General features: G+C 36.7%; 1 protein-coding gene and 1 non-coding gene across 2 annotated transcripts in view; both read right to left on the bottom strand.

Moving 5' to 3' along the window:
* The window catches only part of ACBD6 (acyl-CoA binding domain containing 6), a 214,038-nt gene that overhangs the window by 103,207 nt on the left and 95,675 nt on the right, over positions 1-15,156 (bottom strand). The window contains exon 6 of the mRNA XM_003785668.2: positions 4,266-4,355. Within this exon, the coding sequence (XP_003785716.1) occupies positions 4,266-4,355 (90 nt within the window). The remainder of the gene's footprint in view (positions 1-4,265; positions 4,356-15,156) is intronic.
* On the bottom strand, positions 7,383-7,486 carry LOC111723868. The gene has a single exon (XR_002772316.1). It is a non-coding gene; the product is annotated as a U6 spliceosomal RNA (small nuclear RNA).

The following is a 15,156-nucleotide window of genomic DNA, read 5'->3' as shown; positions in this document are numbered from 1 at the left end:
TACATTATGTTGATCAAAAAAAAGAATATACTTATCATGCTTTGGATTTCTTTCAAAAAATAATTTATTTTTAATTTTTTAAATTGTTTTTTATTAAATCATAACTTTGTACATTGATCAAAAATAATTTAATTAATGATCTTTAAAAACTTACATGGCACATCTCAGATCCTCCTGTGGCACAGTAGTGTGCTGCGACACACCAGTTGAAAATCAGTGCCCTACAGTGTGCTATAAACCATAAACATATGTAATTTATAAATCATGAAGTTCTTAAACAATTCTGCACTACTCAAACTTGCAGCACACAGTGCAGACACCTGCACCGTAGATGCTCCTCCTCCTCTCCACCGTTTTTTCCTTAATGCTACTTTACAATAAATCTGTGAAAACCTACCAATATATCTTCAGCACTCAAATATCTTTTAATGTGCTTTGGGAGTAGTTTTAATCTTTCCTTGGGGCTTAAAAAATCAGTTACTCAAGAAGTCAGAGAAGGGTGCGCATGTTTGCGCTTGTTTCTGTCTATTTGAGCCATATTCCAATTCCCAATGTGGTAAAAACATAGCTTCCAGAGTTAAACTAAAAATACCAAACAGTGTAAGAGACAAAACTGTTTCTATAATACTGCCAGATAACAAATGAAATCTATAAAGGTTCTTTCTTAGAAATAAAATAAAATTAGAAGTTCCAATTACATCACAGTCATAGAACATAGAAACCTCAGTGCAATAAAAGAATATATGAGATATAGTGATGGGTAAAAATGATAGAAAAACACAGAGTAGACTTTGATATATCTCTAATTACTACTTCGTTTCAGACTAATGGTAAAAATTAGTCTTCAGATAGTTGATAACATCAGCCTGTCTGTGCTGGGTTAGTACCAAGATCTGTGGCCAAGCAAATACTTCTAATAAAATTGATTTTCCTTTTTGGCAACTAATAGGCCAGTCAATGATAATGTTGTTTAAGAAAGATTGAGTCATGAGGGAGATGAAGCTTTCCTTCCATTTATTATGTTTGTATTGTCTATATTTGAAAAGAGTTTTCAATAATGTAACCACAGAAGAAATTGCAAGAGAAAGACCTGTTCTGAGAACTAATCTCCAGAAGCTTCAGATGCAGAAGTATGTTAGCAACTGAAACTGAAAAAGCCAAACTATCCCATTAACTGAAGGTAGACAGTAGATATTATGATTGTCATTAACAAAGGAAAACCAAGGCTGGAGGCTACATAAAATGATCATATAAATACAAGGGGGCAATGAAAACACTGTGCCAGGCATATAGTCCCAACCGATCCATCCTGAAAATTTGCATGGAACTTTTACTTTGACTGTAACTGCTGTTTAGGGTGCCGGCCCCATATACCAAGGGTGGTAGGTTCAGACCTGGCCCCGGCCAAATTGCAACAAAAAAAATAGCTGGGTGCCGTGGCGGGAGCCTATAGTTCCAGCTACTCAGGAGGCTGAGGCAAGAGAATCACCTAAGCCCAAGAGCTGGAGGTTGCTGTGAGCTGTGACGCCACAACACTCTACCAAAGGTGACAAAGTGACTCTGTCTCTAAAATTAAAAAAAAAAACACAAAAACTTGTGTTTGGTAAGAATGTTCTATAAAGCCATGTAAGGTAGTTTGGAGATTATCTGTCTTATACCATTCAAACGAACAGAGTACAAGGAAGCCACTAGGTAAAAACTCCAGTCAATGCCTAACTTGGAGACATTTCCCTCAAAAATACCCCCAAACAGGCCAGGTGCAGTGGCTCATACCTACAATCCCAGCACTTTGGAGGCTGAAGCAGGAGTATAGCTTGAGGCCAGGAGTTTGAGACCAGAATGGGTAACACAGTGAGATCCATTCTCTATAAAAAATAAATGTATTAGCCAGGCATTATGGCATGCACCTGTAGTCTCAGCTACGTGGGAGGCTGAGACAGGAGGATTGCTTGAGTGCCCAGGGACTTGAGGCTGTAGTGAGCTATGATCGTGCCACTGTACTTCAGCCTGGGCAACAGAGTATGACTTTTTCTCAAAAACAAAAAATAAAAATAAAATGTCCCCAAACAAATTAAAGCAAGTAAGACATGACTGCACCAATAGTTTTCATTTTTATTGTTTGGCTATAACTTAGTGGTGGTAACAGTTGGGGAAAATGGAGATTGCAAAGATAACCTCACAGTTGATACAGAAGAATAAATAAGCAAAAATAGCAAGGAAGATTCTGAATGAGTACCAAAGGAATCTGTTCATCCAGATATTAAGATCTATCTTTTAAGTTACATATATAGATAGATGGATTTTTTTTTTTTTTGAGACAGAGCCTTAAGCTGTTACCCTGGGTAAAGTGTCATGTCATCACAACTCACAGCAACCTCTAACTCCTGGGCTCAACCGATTCTCCTGCCTCCGCCTCCCAAGTAGCTGGGACTACAGGTACCCACCACAATGCCTAGCTATTTTTTGGTTGCAGCAGTCATTGTTGTTTGGCAGGCCTAGGCTGGATTCAAACCTGCCGGCTCATGTGTATGTGGCTGGCACCTTAGCCACTTGAGCCACAGGCGCCAAGCCAGATTTTTTTTTTTTTAAGACAGAGTCTCACTTTGTCACCCTCCATAGAGTGCCGTGGCATCATATTTCATGGCAACCTCAAATTCTTGGAATCAAGCCATTCTCTTGCCTCATCAGCTTAGTAGCTGGGACTATAGGTGCCCACCACAACGCCTGGCTATTTTATTTATTTTTTTGATGGTGTTGTATAGGTTTGGGTTCGAACCTGAGCTGGGTTCGAACCCAACATCCCTGGAGCATGTGGCCGGCGCCCTTACCACTGAGCTACAGGCACCTGTAAGTCAGCAGCTAGGGTGCCAGCCACATATACCAGAGCTGGTGGGTTTGAACCAGGTTTGAGCCCCGGCCTGCCAAACAACAACTATAACCAAAAAATAGTCAGGCACTGTGGTGGGCACCTATAGTCCCAGCTACTTGGGAGGCTGAGGCAAGAAAATGCCTTAAGCTCAAGAGTTTGAGGCTGCTGTGAGCTGTGATGCCACAGAGCTCTACTGAGGGAGACATGGTAAGATTCTGTCTCAAAAGGAAAAAAAAGAACTCTAACAACTCTAAAACAAAAAGACAAATGACTCACTTTAAAATAGGCAAAAGATTTGATTAGACATTTCTTCAAAAAGACATACAGTTAACAAGTATATAAAAAAAAACCTCAGTATCATTAGTCATTAGGAAAATGGAAATCAAAATCATACCATAATGAGATCATTTCATACTTACTAAGAAGGCTACTACAAAAAGGGAAAATAAGAAATACTGGTGAAGATGTAGTAAAATTAGAAGTGTGGCATAGTTGGTGAGTTCCTAGAGGTTCCTCAAAAAGTGAAACATCAAATAACCATATAGGACCAAGCAATTCTACTCTTATGTATATAACTAAATTCTACTCTTATGTAAAAGAACTAAAAACAGATGTTCAAACAAAAGACAGGTACACATATGTTCATAACAGCATTATTTAGAATTACCAAAAGGTAAAAGCAATGCAAGTGTCCATCAACTGATAAATGATTAAACAAAATATGGGATAGACTGGCTTGGTGCCCATAGTACAGTGGTTACAGCATCAACCACATACACCAAGGCTGGTGGGTTCAAACCCAGCCCAGGCCAGCTAAACAACAATGACAACTGCAACAAAAAATAGCCAGGCATTGTGGCGGGTGTTTGTAGTTCCGGCTACCTGGGAGGCTGAAGCAAGAGAATTGCTTAAGGCCAAGAGTTGGAGGTTGCTGTGAGCTGTGATTCCATAGCACTTTACTGAGGGCAACATAGTGAGACTATCTCAAAAAAAAAAAATATATATATATATATATACACACACATATATATGGGATATACATGCAATTCAATCATAAAAAGGAATGAAATACTGTTACATGCTACAACATGAATATACTTTTGAAACATGCTAAGGGAAAGAAACTAGACACAAATGACTATGTATTTTATAATTCCATTTATATAAAATATCTATAATAGGCAAATCCTAAGTGACGGCTTGACAGATACAGGGTTTCCTTTTGGGGTGATAGCAAGGTTATAGAACTATACAGCAGTGATGGTTACATAAAGTACCAAATGCTACTGAATCGTACACTTCAAAAAGGTTAATTGCAAAAATTTTATGTCACATGAATTTTACTTCAATAAAAAAATAAAAATAAAACAAAAAAAAGCACCTCTTCATCCCTTACCTGACAGTTAATATCAGCTCTACATTGTAGTAAGACTGTGACTAGTTCCTTATGTCCTCGATCACATGCCCAGTGGAGTAGAGCTCTGCCCTAAAAAGACAGGAAAACTTTCATGAGGAGGCATGAAAAATGACCTATAAGGTACAATGTGTACTACTCAGCTGATGGGTACACTAAAAGCTTGTATTTCACTACTACATGATAAATATAAAATGGAATTCAACTTGTATCCCCTAAAGCTATTAAAATTAAAAGGGATTTTTAAAAATATGTTTTAAGAGAAACAAAAAAATATATAAAATTTCTCTAAGAATGACTGATTATACAAGTGTGCTATGGGAAAAGCAACAGGCAACCAACTGCAAGCCCTGAGTTCTACTTCTGGATCCACTGTGTATTAGCCCAGTGACTTCTTTCAGCCAAATCAGCTTCCTCACCTACAGAGTGGAGATGATGGTAATAACAAAGACAGTATCGATAATATGTACTGAATAAACAGACTATAAGAAAATGCTCTGTAAATTGTACTTTATAATAAAATATAGTTTTCTAAAATTTGGTTCACTTCTAAGAAGAAAGAAATCTTATGAATAAAAAAAAAAGAGCACTTAAAACCTAGGTAGGACTCTAATTGAAATGTACTATATCTGATTTTCCTCAAGTTTATTCTTTAAAAAGAATATTTAACTAATTTGAAAATAGGATTCTCCTTAATACTGCATTCTGAAATATCTCAGAAACACCAGTACAATTTACTAGGGTCTCTCATCAAACAGTTGACTGTGAAAGCCACTTGTAAGATAGAATGGATGATTAACTATTAAGAGATAAAGTATTAAATATGAAATATTAATTTTAACCATGGTCTACCAGACTCACAGTTACTACTACACATGTAATTTCTATTCTCTACTGTTATAAAATTTTGGTCTAGTTCGTGAAAGCAGCCTAGCTGGTCAAAAGGAATAAATAAAACGCTAAAAGCTAAGGGCTTTTCTTAAGAAATGAGTGATGTCTGGCTTAACACTGCTTTTTGAGGGTGGTAATGATGTTGTCTTTTATAAAGAATGGAATGTTTTCCCACATTAAGTTGAAATCCCTGCTTTATGTCATTTTAGATAAGATTTAAACAGACATAGGCTGGGACAAGGATGACTCTAAAAAGCACCTTTCAAGAAAGCTTTTCTAAAAAAAAAAAGAAAGCTTTTCTAAACCTACCTATATTCTTTTTCACCATTCAGATTCTCTTTGCATACCTATTAGTTTAACTAATTAAACTAGGATCTAACCTTTAAATAACAACAACAGAATGAGAAAACTTCTTCCCTACAAACTGTTCTCTTCTTTTGCTTGATTTATTTTTATTTACCTGTGAATATCTGTTTTCCCAATAGGCTTATAAAAAATTCTAAAAAGAAGGCAAACAAAAAATTTGAAAATGTGGGCAAATTAAAACTGTTTTATTTTACCTTCTTCAGAGCTAAGAGCTTTTAATAATGGAGACAATTCCAAAAATCTAGTAAAAAACATACTGTTGAGGACCAAAACAGAGTTTCCCATGTTAAAATTTTTGTAGCTCTAATGATAACTACTGTTACTAGCTTAATAATTCAAACATCCTCCATATGAACAATGAGACATTTTATTTATTTATTTATTTTGGCCAGGGCTGGGTCTGAACCTACCACCTCCGGCATATGGAGCCAGCACCCTACCCTGGTGAGCCACAGGCACCAGCCCAGGACAATGAGACATTTTAATGAAACTCTCTGAACAAACACCAAAGATTAAAATGTTGTGTTTTTTTGTTTTTTGAGACAGGGTCTCACTATGTCGTCCTCTATAGAATACTGTGACATCACAGCTATGAGCTGTGATGGCAGGTACCTGTAGTCCCAGCTACTTGGGAGGCTGAGGCAACAGAATCACTTAAGCCCAAGAGTTTGAGGTTGCTGTGAGCTGTGATGCTACAGCACTCTACCCAGGGCGACATAATGAGACTCTGTTTCAAACAAACAAAAAAAAGATGTATAGGTAATTTCTACCTCTCAACCAGGTTCTCAATTTCTCCTTAGGTTTGACCCATTATGGTTACATCAACTAATGCTAAAATATAAATCCCTAGCTGTTTCAATGGCAAAGCAGACAAGCAACACGTTTTACTGTTAATGGGAGTTATAATTTAAATTTCCCTTATGTGGTGCCAAAAATTTACTTTAGGGGAAACACCTATGACTGGACCTCAGTAGTGATTTTCACTTTGGATATATTTTCCAGAAGGGTGGCACACATATAGCAACGTTTTAAGAAGGATGATGTGCTCTCAGACATTTGCACTACGCTTTTTAACACGTTTTTGACCTGCAATGCAATTAATTTTTGTAACACATTATTTTAATGGTACACTAATTAACCTTGAATTAGAATGAATTCTCTGACAATGACTTTCTGTAGCAGTGCTGAAGATATCTACATTAAGACCATCTACTGATTAATATTTTCTGCAGCACTACAGTACTCATAAACAAGAGAATTAAACATACTTATAAATATATTAAACAAATCAGACTTTGAAATTTTTACCTACAAGATGCTCTATATTTAAATGAACAAAGACCAGCATGCCAAGGAGTCTAAGTGTAACTTCTATTACTTCTTGAATTTATAAAGTTCCCGTAACATGTTCTAATTTAAGACTATTATTCAAGTAATAACGTAACCAGTAATTTGCAGAGATGCTATCCTTATAACTAATTATGACAAAATCAAGAAATAAACACCTGCATTTTCTTTACTTCCTTTGTTAACCACAAACATACCTAATAAAATTGTTATTTTATTTTTAACAGCTTTATTGACATATAATTGATATATGGTAACTTATACATATTTGAAGTGTCCAATTCAATAAGTTTAGCTATCGGTACACTCTTGTGAAGGCATCTCCACAATCAAGGTAGTGAACATATTATCCATTGTTTCTAAAAGTTTCCCATGTCCCTTTGTAAGACCTCCCTCTCACCCTCAAGCAACCACTGACTGCTCTCTGTTACTACAGATTAGTTTGCATGCTTTGGACTTTCATATTATATAAATAGAATCATACAGTTTGTACTGAAAAACAAAGAATGCTTCACGAATTCACGTGTCATCCTTGCACAGGGGCCAAGCTAATCTCTGTATTGTTCCAATTTTAGTGTATGTGCTGCTGAAGTGAGCACTATTAAATTATTTAGATAAAGGATATCATAATCTATCCTCCAGAAATAAAACCATTAGGTATGCATTAAAGTTATATAGCTATATTTGCTTAAAGACTTTATCCAAATTTATGAATTCTTTTTACCTATTTGTACAGGTAGCTATCTTACCTTTTCCCATGAGTGATATAATCTCTTATAAATGTTAAAGTTAAATTTACTATCACAGCTACCTCAAAAAGTAGAAACAATTCTTTCTTCGTTTCCAGTTTTTAAAACTCTTCTGAAAAAATAACACAGAAGTATTTAGGAGATTGCTGGTAGTAGGGGTTAGGGCTGGAGATCATTATTAGAAGGAATCTTTGTTAGGCCATTGGAAGACCACAAAGTACTGTTTGGAAAGCTCTGGATGAATTCTGTATTTGATAAATCAAATACAATAAAACACAGTGAGAAAAAAAGTGTTCTCATCTATTAACCAAAGGTGCTAATACTGTCCTACTTCAGACAGACAAATGACTCTAAAGTGCTTTGAAAGTACAGGGTAGCAGCTAACCTATTAAGTGATATTACTTTTATACCTTTTGGAAAAAACAGAGAGCAGGTCTTAATATTTTACATGCTTCTTTGATTATCACTAGTTACTTGTCCTTAAACCATGTTGAATGCTTTTTAATTAGATTTTCTCCTGGCCATCACAAAATTAAATGAAAAGTGGTTTTATTATAAAATGAGTTGATGTTCTTACAGTATTTTGAGATCGAAGTATGTATATCATATATACAGTAAATAAAAACATGGCAAATTTGGTATATTTAAGTTTGTAAGAGTCGTCACTTTGCCATTCTATCAAATATGCATGGTCATATTACTGTCTAATTTGCAAATGAACACCATAAACTACGTGGATCTGAATTTCTCTCTGTAAAAAATCTGGGTTTCAATTTCTAATTGTAGTAGGGATTAACTACTAACAACCTATAATGTCTCTATCTCTTTCATCCTACGCCTATCTTCTCCCCTTTGCAGTATCTTCTGTGGCAGATGGCCACAGTGTGCACTCCCCTACCTGCAAATGCCAAAAATTACACAATGGCTCCTACTTCCCCCACCAAAATGAAATGACAATGCTGTTTCAAAAACTCATACAGGAGTAAGACAGGGAAAGAGTTTAAGATCTCAAGATATACCTAGCATGGAAGCCAGCAGCACCTGGGGAATGATTTATTTACCAGTATTAAAAAGAAAACCACACACTAATATGCACGATATACACACTTCAAACTGGTAACTGTTTGATCCTTTGCTGATTAAGATCTAGGGTAGGGAGAGCTGGTGTTCCTAAGTTTTCAGGGAAATGAAAAAGATGTAAATAAAATACACTAGTTTAAGCCGGGTGTTGTGGTGGGTGCCTGTAGTCCCAACTACTAGGAGGCTGAGGCAAGAGAATTGCCTAAGCCCAGGAGTTAGAGGTGGCTATGAGCTGTGATAGCACGGCACTCTACCAAGGGTGATAAAATGAGAGTCTGTCTCTACAAAAACAAACAAACAAAAAACACTACTTTAAGAAAAAAAAACTCTTCACAAATATTTCCCAAGCCATAATGTTAGTGACTTAAGGATAAAAGAATAAATGAGAGAGATAGTATTTCATCATCTATAAAATAGGTAATAACAGCATTATAATATTAGGAAGTTGCTGAGAAAACAGCCCAGGGATGCATGGTATATTCACATGATAAAACATTACTCAGCAATGTAAATGGAAGCACCAAACTATATAACAATACGGATAAATCTCGGAAACATGCTCAATGAATGAAGTCTTACAAATAGAAGAGTATATAGGTATAATTCTATTTATATATAAAGTTCTAGAATAGCGGTTCTCAACCTGTGGGTCACAATCTATAGGAACTGTATTAAAGGGCTATGGCTTTAGGAAGGTTGAGAACCACTGTTCTAGAACAAGACTAATTAGAAGCAAGACTAATCTATGATAAAAAGAATATCAGAACAGTGGAGGCTTGGCGCCCATACCACAGTGGTTACAGTGCCAGCCACATGTACCAAGGCTGATGGGGCCAGCTAACCAACAATGACAACTGCAACAAAAAAATAGCCAAGCGTGGCGGGTGCCTGTAGTCCCAGCTACGTGGGAGGGGGAGGCAAAAGAATTGCTTAGGCCCAAGAGTTGGAGGTTGCTGTGAGCTGTAATGCCACGGCACTCTACCCAGGGGGACAGCTTGAGCTCTGTCTTAAAAAAAAAAAAAAAAAAAAGAATATCAGAATGGTGGTTATCTTTTGGTGGTTAAGAGAAAAGATTGGTTGGGAAGAAACATAAAAGAACTTTCTGGGGTGATAGCAACGTCCTTTCTCTCTTTTTTTAAACAGGTCTCACTTTGTCACCCCTACCCCCCAAAATGTGTGGTGATGTTATAGTTCACAGCACCCTCAAACTGTGATTCTCTTGCCTCAGCCTCCCAAGTAGCTGGGACTATACGCATCCACCACAACACCTGGGTATTTTTAGAAATGAGGTCTTGCTCTAGCTCAGGCTGGTCTCAAACTTGTGATCCGCCCACCTTGGCCAGTCAGAGTGCTGGGATTATAGGCATGAGCCACCACGCCTGGCCTTAATTTTTCTATTTTTAGAGACAGAGTCTCAAGCTTGCTCAAATTGGTCTCAAACTCATGAGCTCAAGGGATCCTCTTGCCTTGTCCTACCAGAGTGCCACAAAATTGCACACTTAAAAATGGGTGAAATGTTAAATTTTGTTTACTTTACTATAGTAAAAAAATATATATATATTAACTTGCCAAAGCTCATAAGATTTAAACTACTGTCACTCTTTTCTGATTTTGTATTAAATATGAATTTCTAATGTAAAGTATAACCACAAGTTTGATTTTTAAGTGGCACTGTCTGAATTAATGTAAATGAGCATAACAGTTTCTTTTCTCTTCTTTTTTTTTTTGAGACAAGAGTTTTACTATGTCACCCCCAGTAGAGTGCCATGGCGTCACAGCTCACAGCAACCTCAAACACTTAGGCTTAAGCAATTCTCTTGCCTCAGCATCCCAAGTAGCTGTGGTGTCCACCACAACGCCCAGCTGTTTTTTTGTTGTAGTTGTCATTGTTGTTTAGCTGGCCCAGGCCAGGTTGGAACCCACCAGCCCTGGTGTATGGGGCTGGCACTGTAACCACTGTGCTATGGGCACCAAGCCTATAGTGCAGTAGTTCTCAACCTGTGGGTCGTGACCCATAGGAACTGTATTAAAGGGCCGTGGTATTAGAAGGGTTGAGAATCACTACTATAGTGTATTTCTTAATCATTAGTGTGAATAAACAAAGTTCCTTCCTATTGATACCTTAGTCAACTACACAACCAAAATGACGTATACTCTAATGGAGAAAGTTATTTAAGAGGATGTAGTTTTTTCTTCCTTCCTTTCTCAAATCTTAAATAAAAGCGTAAATTTAGCCTCAGTATACTGACCCTGCCTCTTAAATCTTCTGCTTTTCTGTTAAGTTAATACTGTCGCTTTTGTCAGAGTTTACAGCAGCTTTTCAAGCCAAAAGCATGTAAATTATATTCTGACATGAGCCACAGATTTAAAACCAAGCAAGAAAGGAAAGGAATGGGAGTCAAGAGAAAGATGACTTCCTTCCAAGTATTTGAAAGAATCAACAGACATATAGAAAACTACTAATGATAACAATTATACCATCAAAAAGACAGAAAGGAAAAAACTAAAGAAGCAGCTCAATGAAAGAGGAATCTGGGAGTGCATTAAATAGGAATCCATAAAAAAACAATGAACTGTATGTGAATGCTTCTGGGGAGACCCATGATAGACAGCTGCACTGTAATAATGTCATCTACTTTGCTAAAATATTATGTTGCTACATTTGTTCTAAAACAAATTTATATTATGCAAAGATTTAAAATACTATTTAAATATTATTAATAAGCATGTATTTAGTGTATACTGTATATGGCACTGATCTGAGAAGTACAGGGTGTGACAAGAATTATATAGACATAATTTGTGCCTTATGTTTGATGAGAAATATTCTGCTCATATTTTAAATATACTTTACAAATTATTTAAATCATTCTTTCCCCCTAGAAGATATTGTCTTGGAAGAACCATAAATATGTACCTTGAAAAATCTAATACATAAGATACCTTCCTGAATTGTAACTGTAACTATAATATTTTTTTCTTTTTTTTTAAACCTTTTTTTCCTACAATGTGAAATATAATGCCTTAATTACTATACCATGGTAGGAAATACCAGGTAATTTTCCCAAATTAGAAATACATGCGTTACTATTTTAGCACAGGTTGAATCTCCCTTATTCCAAATGCTTGGGGCCTGAAGTCTTATAAATTTCGGATTGGTTCTAATTTTGGAACATTTGCATTACACACTTACTGGCTGAGTATCCCTAATCCAAAAATCTGAACACAAAATGCTCCAACAAGCATTTTCTCTGAGTGTCATGCCAACACTAAAAAATTGTGGATTCTGGAATATTTCAAATTTTAGATTCTTACATTAGGGAAATTCAACCTATGATAATTATGATTTAATTGAATAAAAAATGCAGGCAGTCCCCTGGTTACAAACAAGATAGGTTCTGTAGGTCTGTCCCTAAGTTGAATTTGTATGTAAGTTGGAACAGGTGTACTTCCTTGTTACCTATAATAGCCTCTCAGTTTAAGCGTGAGTTATGTGTAAGTTGGATGTTTGTAACTCAGGGACTGCCAGATACAATGACTTTACTTATGCATATTAAGATGACTTTATTATATTATAAAATATAAATAAATTTTATTTAAAAGGCATTTCACATGTTATAATACTTTGATCCAAATGCATGCATTTCTGATAATATAAAAATTTATAAATTACAAATTTATAATAATTTATCTTTAAGGTCTTGCTCTGTTGCCCAAGCTGGAATACAGTGGCCCAATCATAGCTTACTGCAACATCAAACTCCTGGGCTCAAGTGATCCTCATGGCTCAGCCTCCTGAGTAGCTGAGACTATAGGCACACACCACCAGGCCCAAGTATGTGCTCAGGTTGGTCTCAAACTCCTGGCCTCTAGTGATCCCCTATTATGGCCTCTCAAAGTGTTAAGATTACAAATATGAGCCACTGTGTTTGGCCCTAAATTTGTAATGATGCAATAATTTATTGTGTTTATTTCAACGTATGGGAGTGCAAATATAGATTATCATTTTATGACTATCATTAAAATTCTTTATGTGTTCATGGTAAATTTTAAGTACAATAAATTTTAGTTATCTAAGGGTAAAACTAAAATTAGGTTGAACCTGATGGATAAACATTTTAAGTAAAATATGTATACCATCCCAAAGAATCCTAGGCAATCGGTACAGAAATATCTCAAGTCCAAATACCAGACACAGAAAGAACTAGATGGTCTTTTAAAACTATGATTATTACAGTAGTGTGCCTGTCCTCCCAGCTACTTGGAAGGCTAAGGCAGGAGAATTGCCTGAGCTTAGGAGTTTCAGCAATTTGATGCTACAGTGAACTATGATAACGTCATTGCACTCTGTACTCAGCCTGGGCAACAGAGTGAGGCCCTGTTTCACACAGTCCATGCACGGGAGAATTTCTCCTTGAGCTCAGCAGATACTTGCAAAACAAGGATAACTGATGTTGTCTACAATGTGTCCAGTAATGAGCTGGTTCCCACCAAGACCTTAAACTGTATAGTGCTTACTGGCAGCACACTTTATAGACAGTGGTGTGAGTCCTACTGTGCACTTGCCCCTAGGCTGCAAGAAGGGGGCCAACCTGACTCCTGAGGAGGAAGAGATTTTAAACAAAAAACGATACAAAAAATTTCAGAAAAAAATATGGTAGGAAAAAGAATGCCAAAATCAGGCGGCGCCTGTGGCTCAAAGAGGTAGGGTGCCAGCCCCATATGCCGGAGGTGGCGGGTTCAAACCCAGCCCCGGCCAAAAACTACAAAAAAAAAAGCAAAATCAGCAGTGTTCTGGAGGAGCAGTCCCAACACGGCAAGCTTCTTGCATGCATTGCATCAAGACCAGGACATTGTGGCTGAGCAAGGGCTACGTGCTAGAGGGCAAGGAGCTGGGGTGAGGAAAATCAAGGCCTGGAAAGGTAAATAATTCCTCTCATCTTAGTTCATATAACAAAGGCGTTCATTGGCATAAAAAATATAAGATAAAATAAAATAAAGACCAAGGAAACATTCTTTTATTGATAAGGGGGTAGAAACTTAGCTAGAAACTTATTTTTGAGGTTATACAGTTTTTAGCCCATCATCAAGGCTTAGTAAATTATTTTATTTACTAGAGCCTTAAATGTCAGGAAGCAATACTATTTATTTTACTTAGGATGTTAAGTTTGATTTCTGATCTTAAGCTCTCATCTCCCTTATGTTCCTAAATTAATTCATACAAATCCCTGATTAATAATAAACGGCCTGCCATCAGTATTCAAAGCCCAGCCTGAGTTGTCATGGCTGAGAGGGCAGAAATCTGCTTGGAGCAATGAGAGAACCCAACTGAATTCTTGGCGTCTCAGTCTATGAATGTGTAAGCACTTCATCTGTTCATGGAAACACAATGTTCTGGCAGGCTGGGGGTAAAGGTGGCTGCATGGGTAACAAACTGGAAATGTTGGGAAGCAGTACCACATTAAAGTAACCAATCAGTAGAAGCAATACATTTTTCAAGTTTTCCTTTCATTTTCACAAAAAATTGTGGTATGTAGTGTAAGCTATTTGTGTTCTAGACACTTACTCCACTGCTGTCTGTCTGATGATCTCTGCAGAGGTCGCATGTGGATTTGATTTTTAGTACTATTTTATAAAAGAAATCATTGCAAATCAGAGCGTAACACAGGAAGGCCAAGTAAAAATTGCTATCCTCCTCGTCCTCCTTTTTTTTCTTTAAAATTATCCTTCTAAAATCCAGTGGTGCAAAGAGCTCTCGCCCAGACCTGATTTCTACTTACCAGTTACATGCTTTTGAGCAAGTAATTGTACACCTCTGAACTGTAGTTTGTCTGTAAAATGAATATAATATCTATCTTAATTAGAAGATTTTTGTAAAGATAATATGGTAATAAGGGAAATTTATACCCTTATAATTTATACTATAAATTATAACACACTATATAAGGTATTATGTGAAACACAAAAATATTAATAGGGATAACATAGTACATATAGCCCATAATTTCCAGGGAAAAACTGTGACCCTGAAAAGATAACTGGCTTCCTCACCTATCTCTTCATTACATCATCTTTTCTTCATTTATACTATTAAGAATAATCAAAATAGCTAAAGTTTATTGATTGCCTAAACTGATCTAAACCTTTTGAAATATTAGATAAACACAAAGCAAGCAAGAAAGAGCATGTCAGAATATCTAAATGAGAGGGTGTCACTGATGAAATGGTGATACATAGTATAAGTAAGAAATAAATGCTTTTTCACTCTGGGAGGCCAAAGCCAGCAGACTGCCTGAGCTCAGGGGTTCAAGACCAGCCTGAGCAAGAGCAAGACCCTATCTTTAAAAATAGCTGAGTCCTGGCTCGGCGCCTGTGGCTCAAGCGGCTAAGGCGCCAGCCACATACACCTAAGGTGGTGGGTTCAAATCCCCAGCCCGGGC

The sequence above is a fragment of the Otolemur garnettii genome, unplaced genomic scaffold, assembly GCF_000181295.1.
Source record: "Otolemur garnettii isolate 467f Iridium unplaced genomic scaffold, OtoGar3 scaffold00016, whole genome shotgun sequence".
NCBI lineage: Eukaryota > Metazoa > Chordata > Mammalia > Primates > Galagidae > Otolemur > Otolemur garnettii.
The sequence above is the reverse complement of the archived record's forward strand: the minus strand, read 5'-3'. Positions and strand labels throughout refer to the sequence as shown.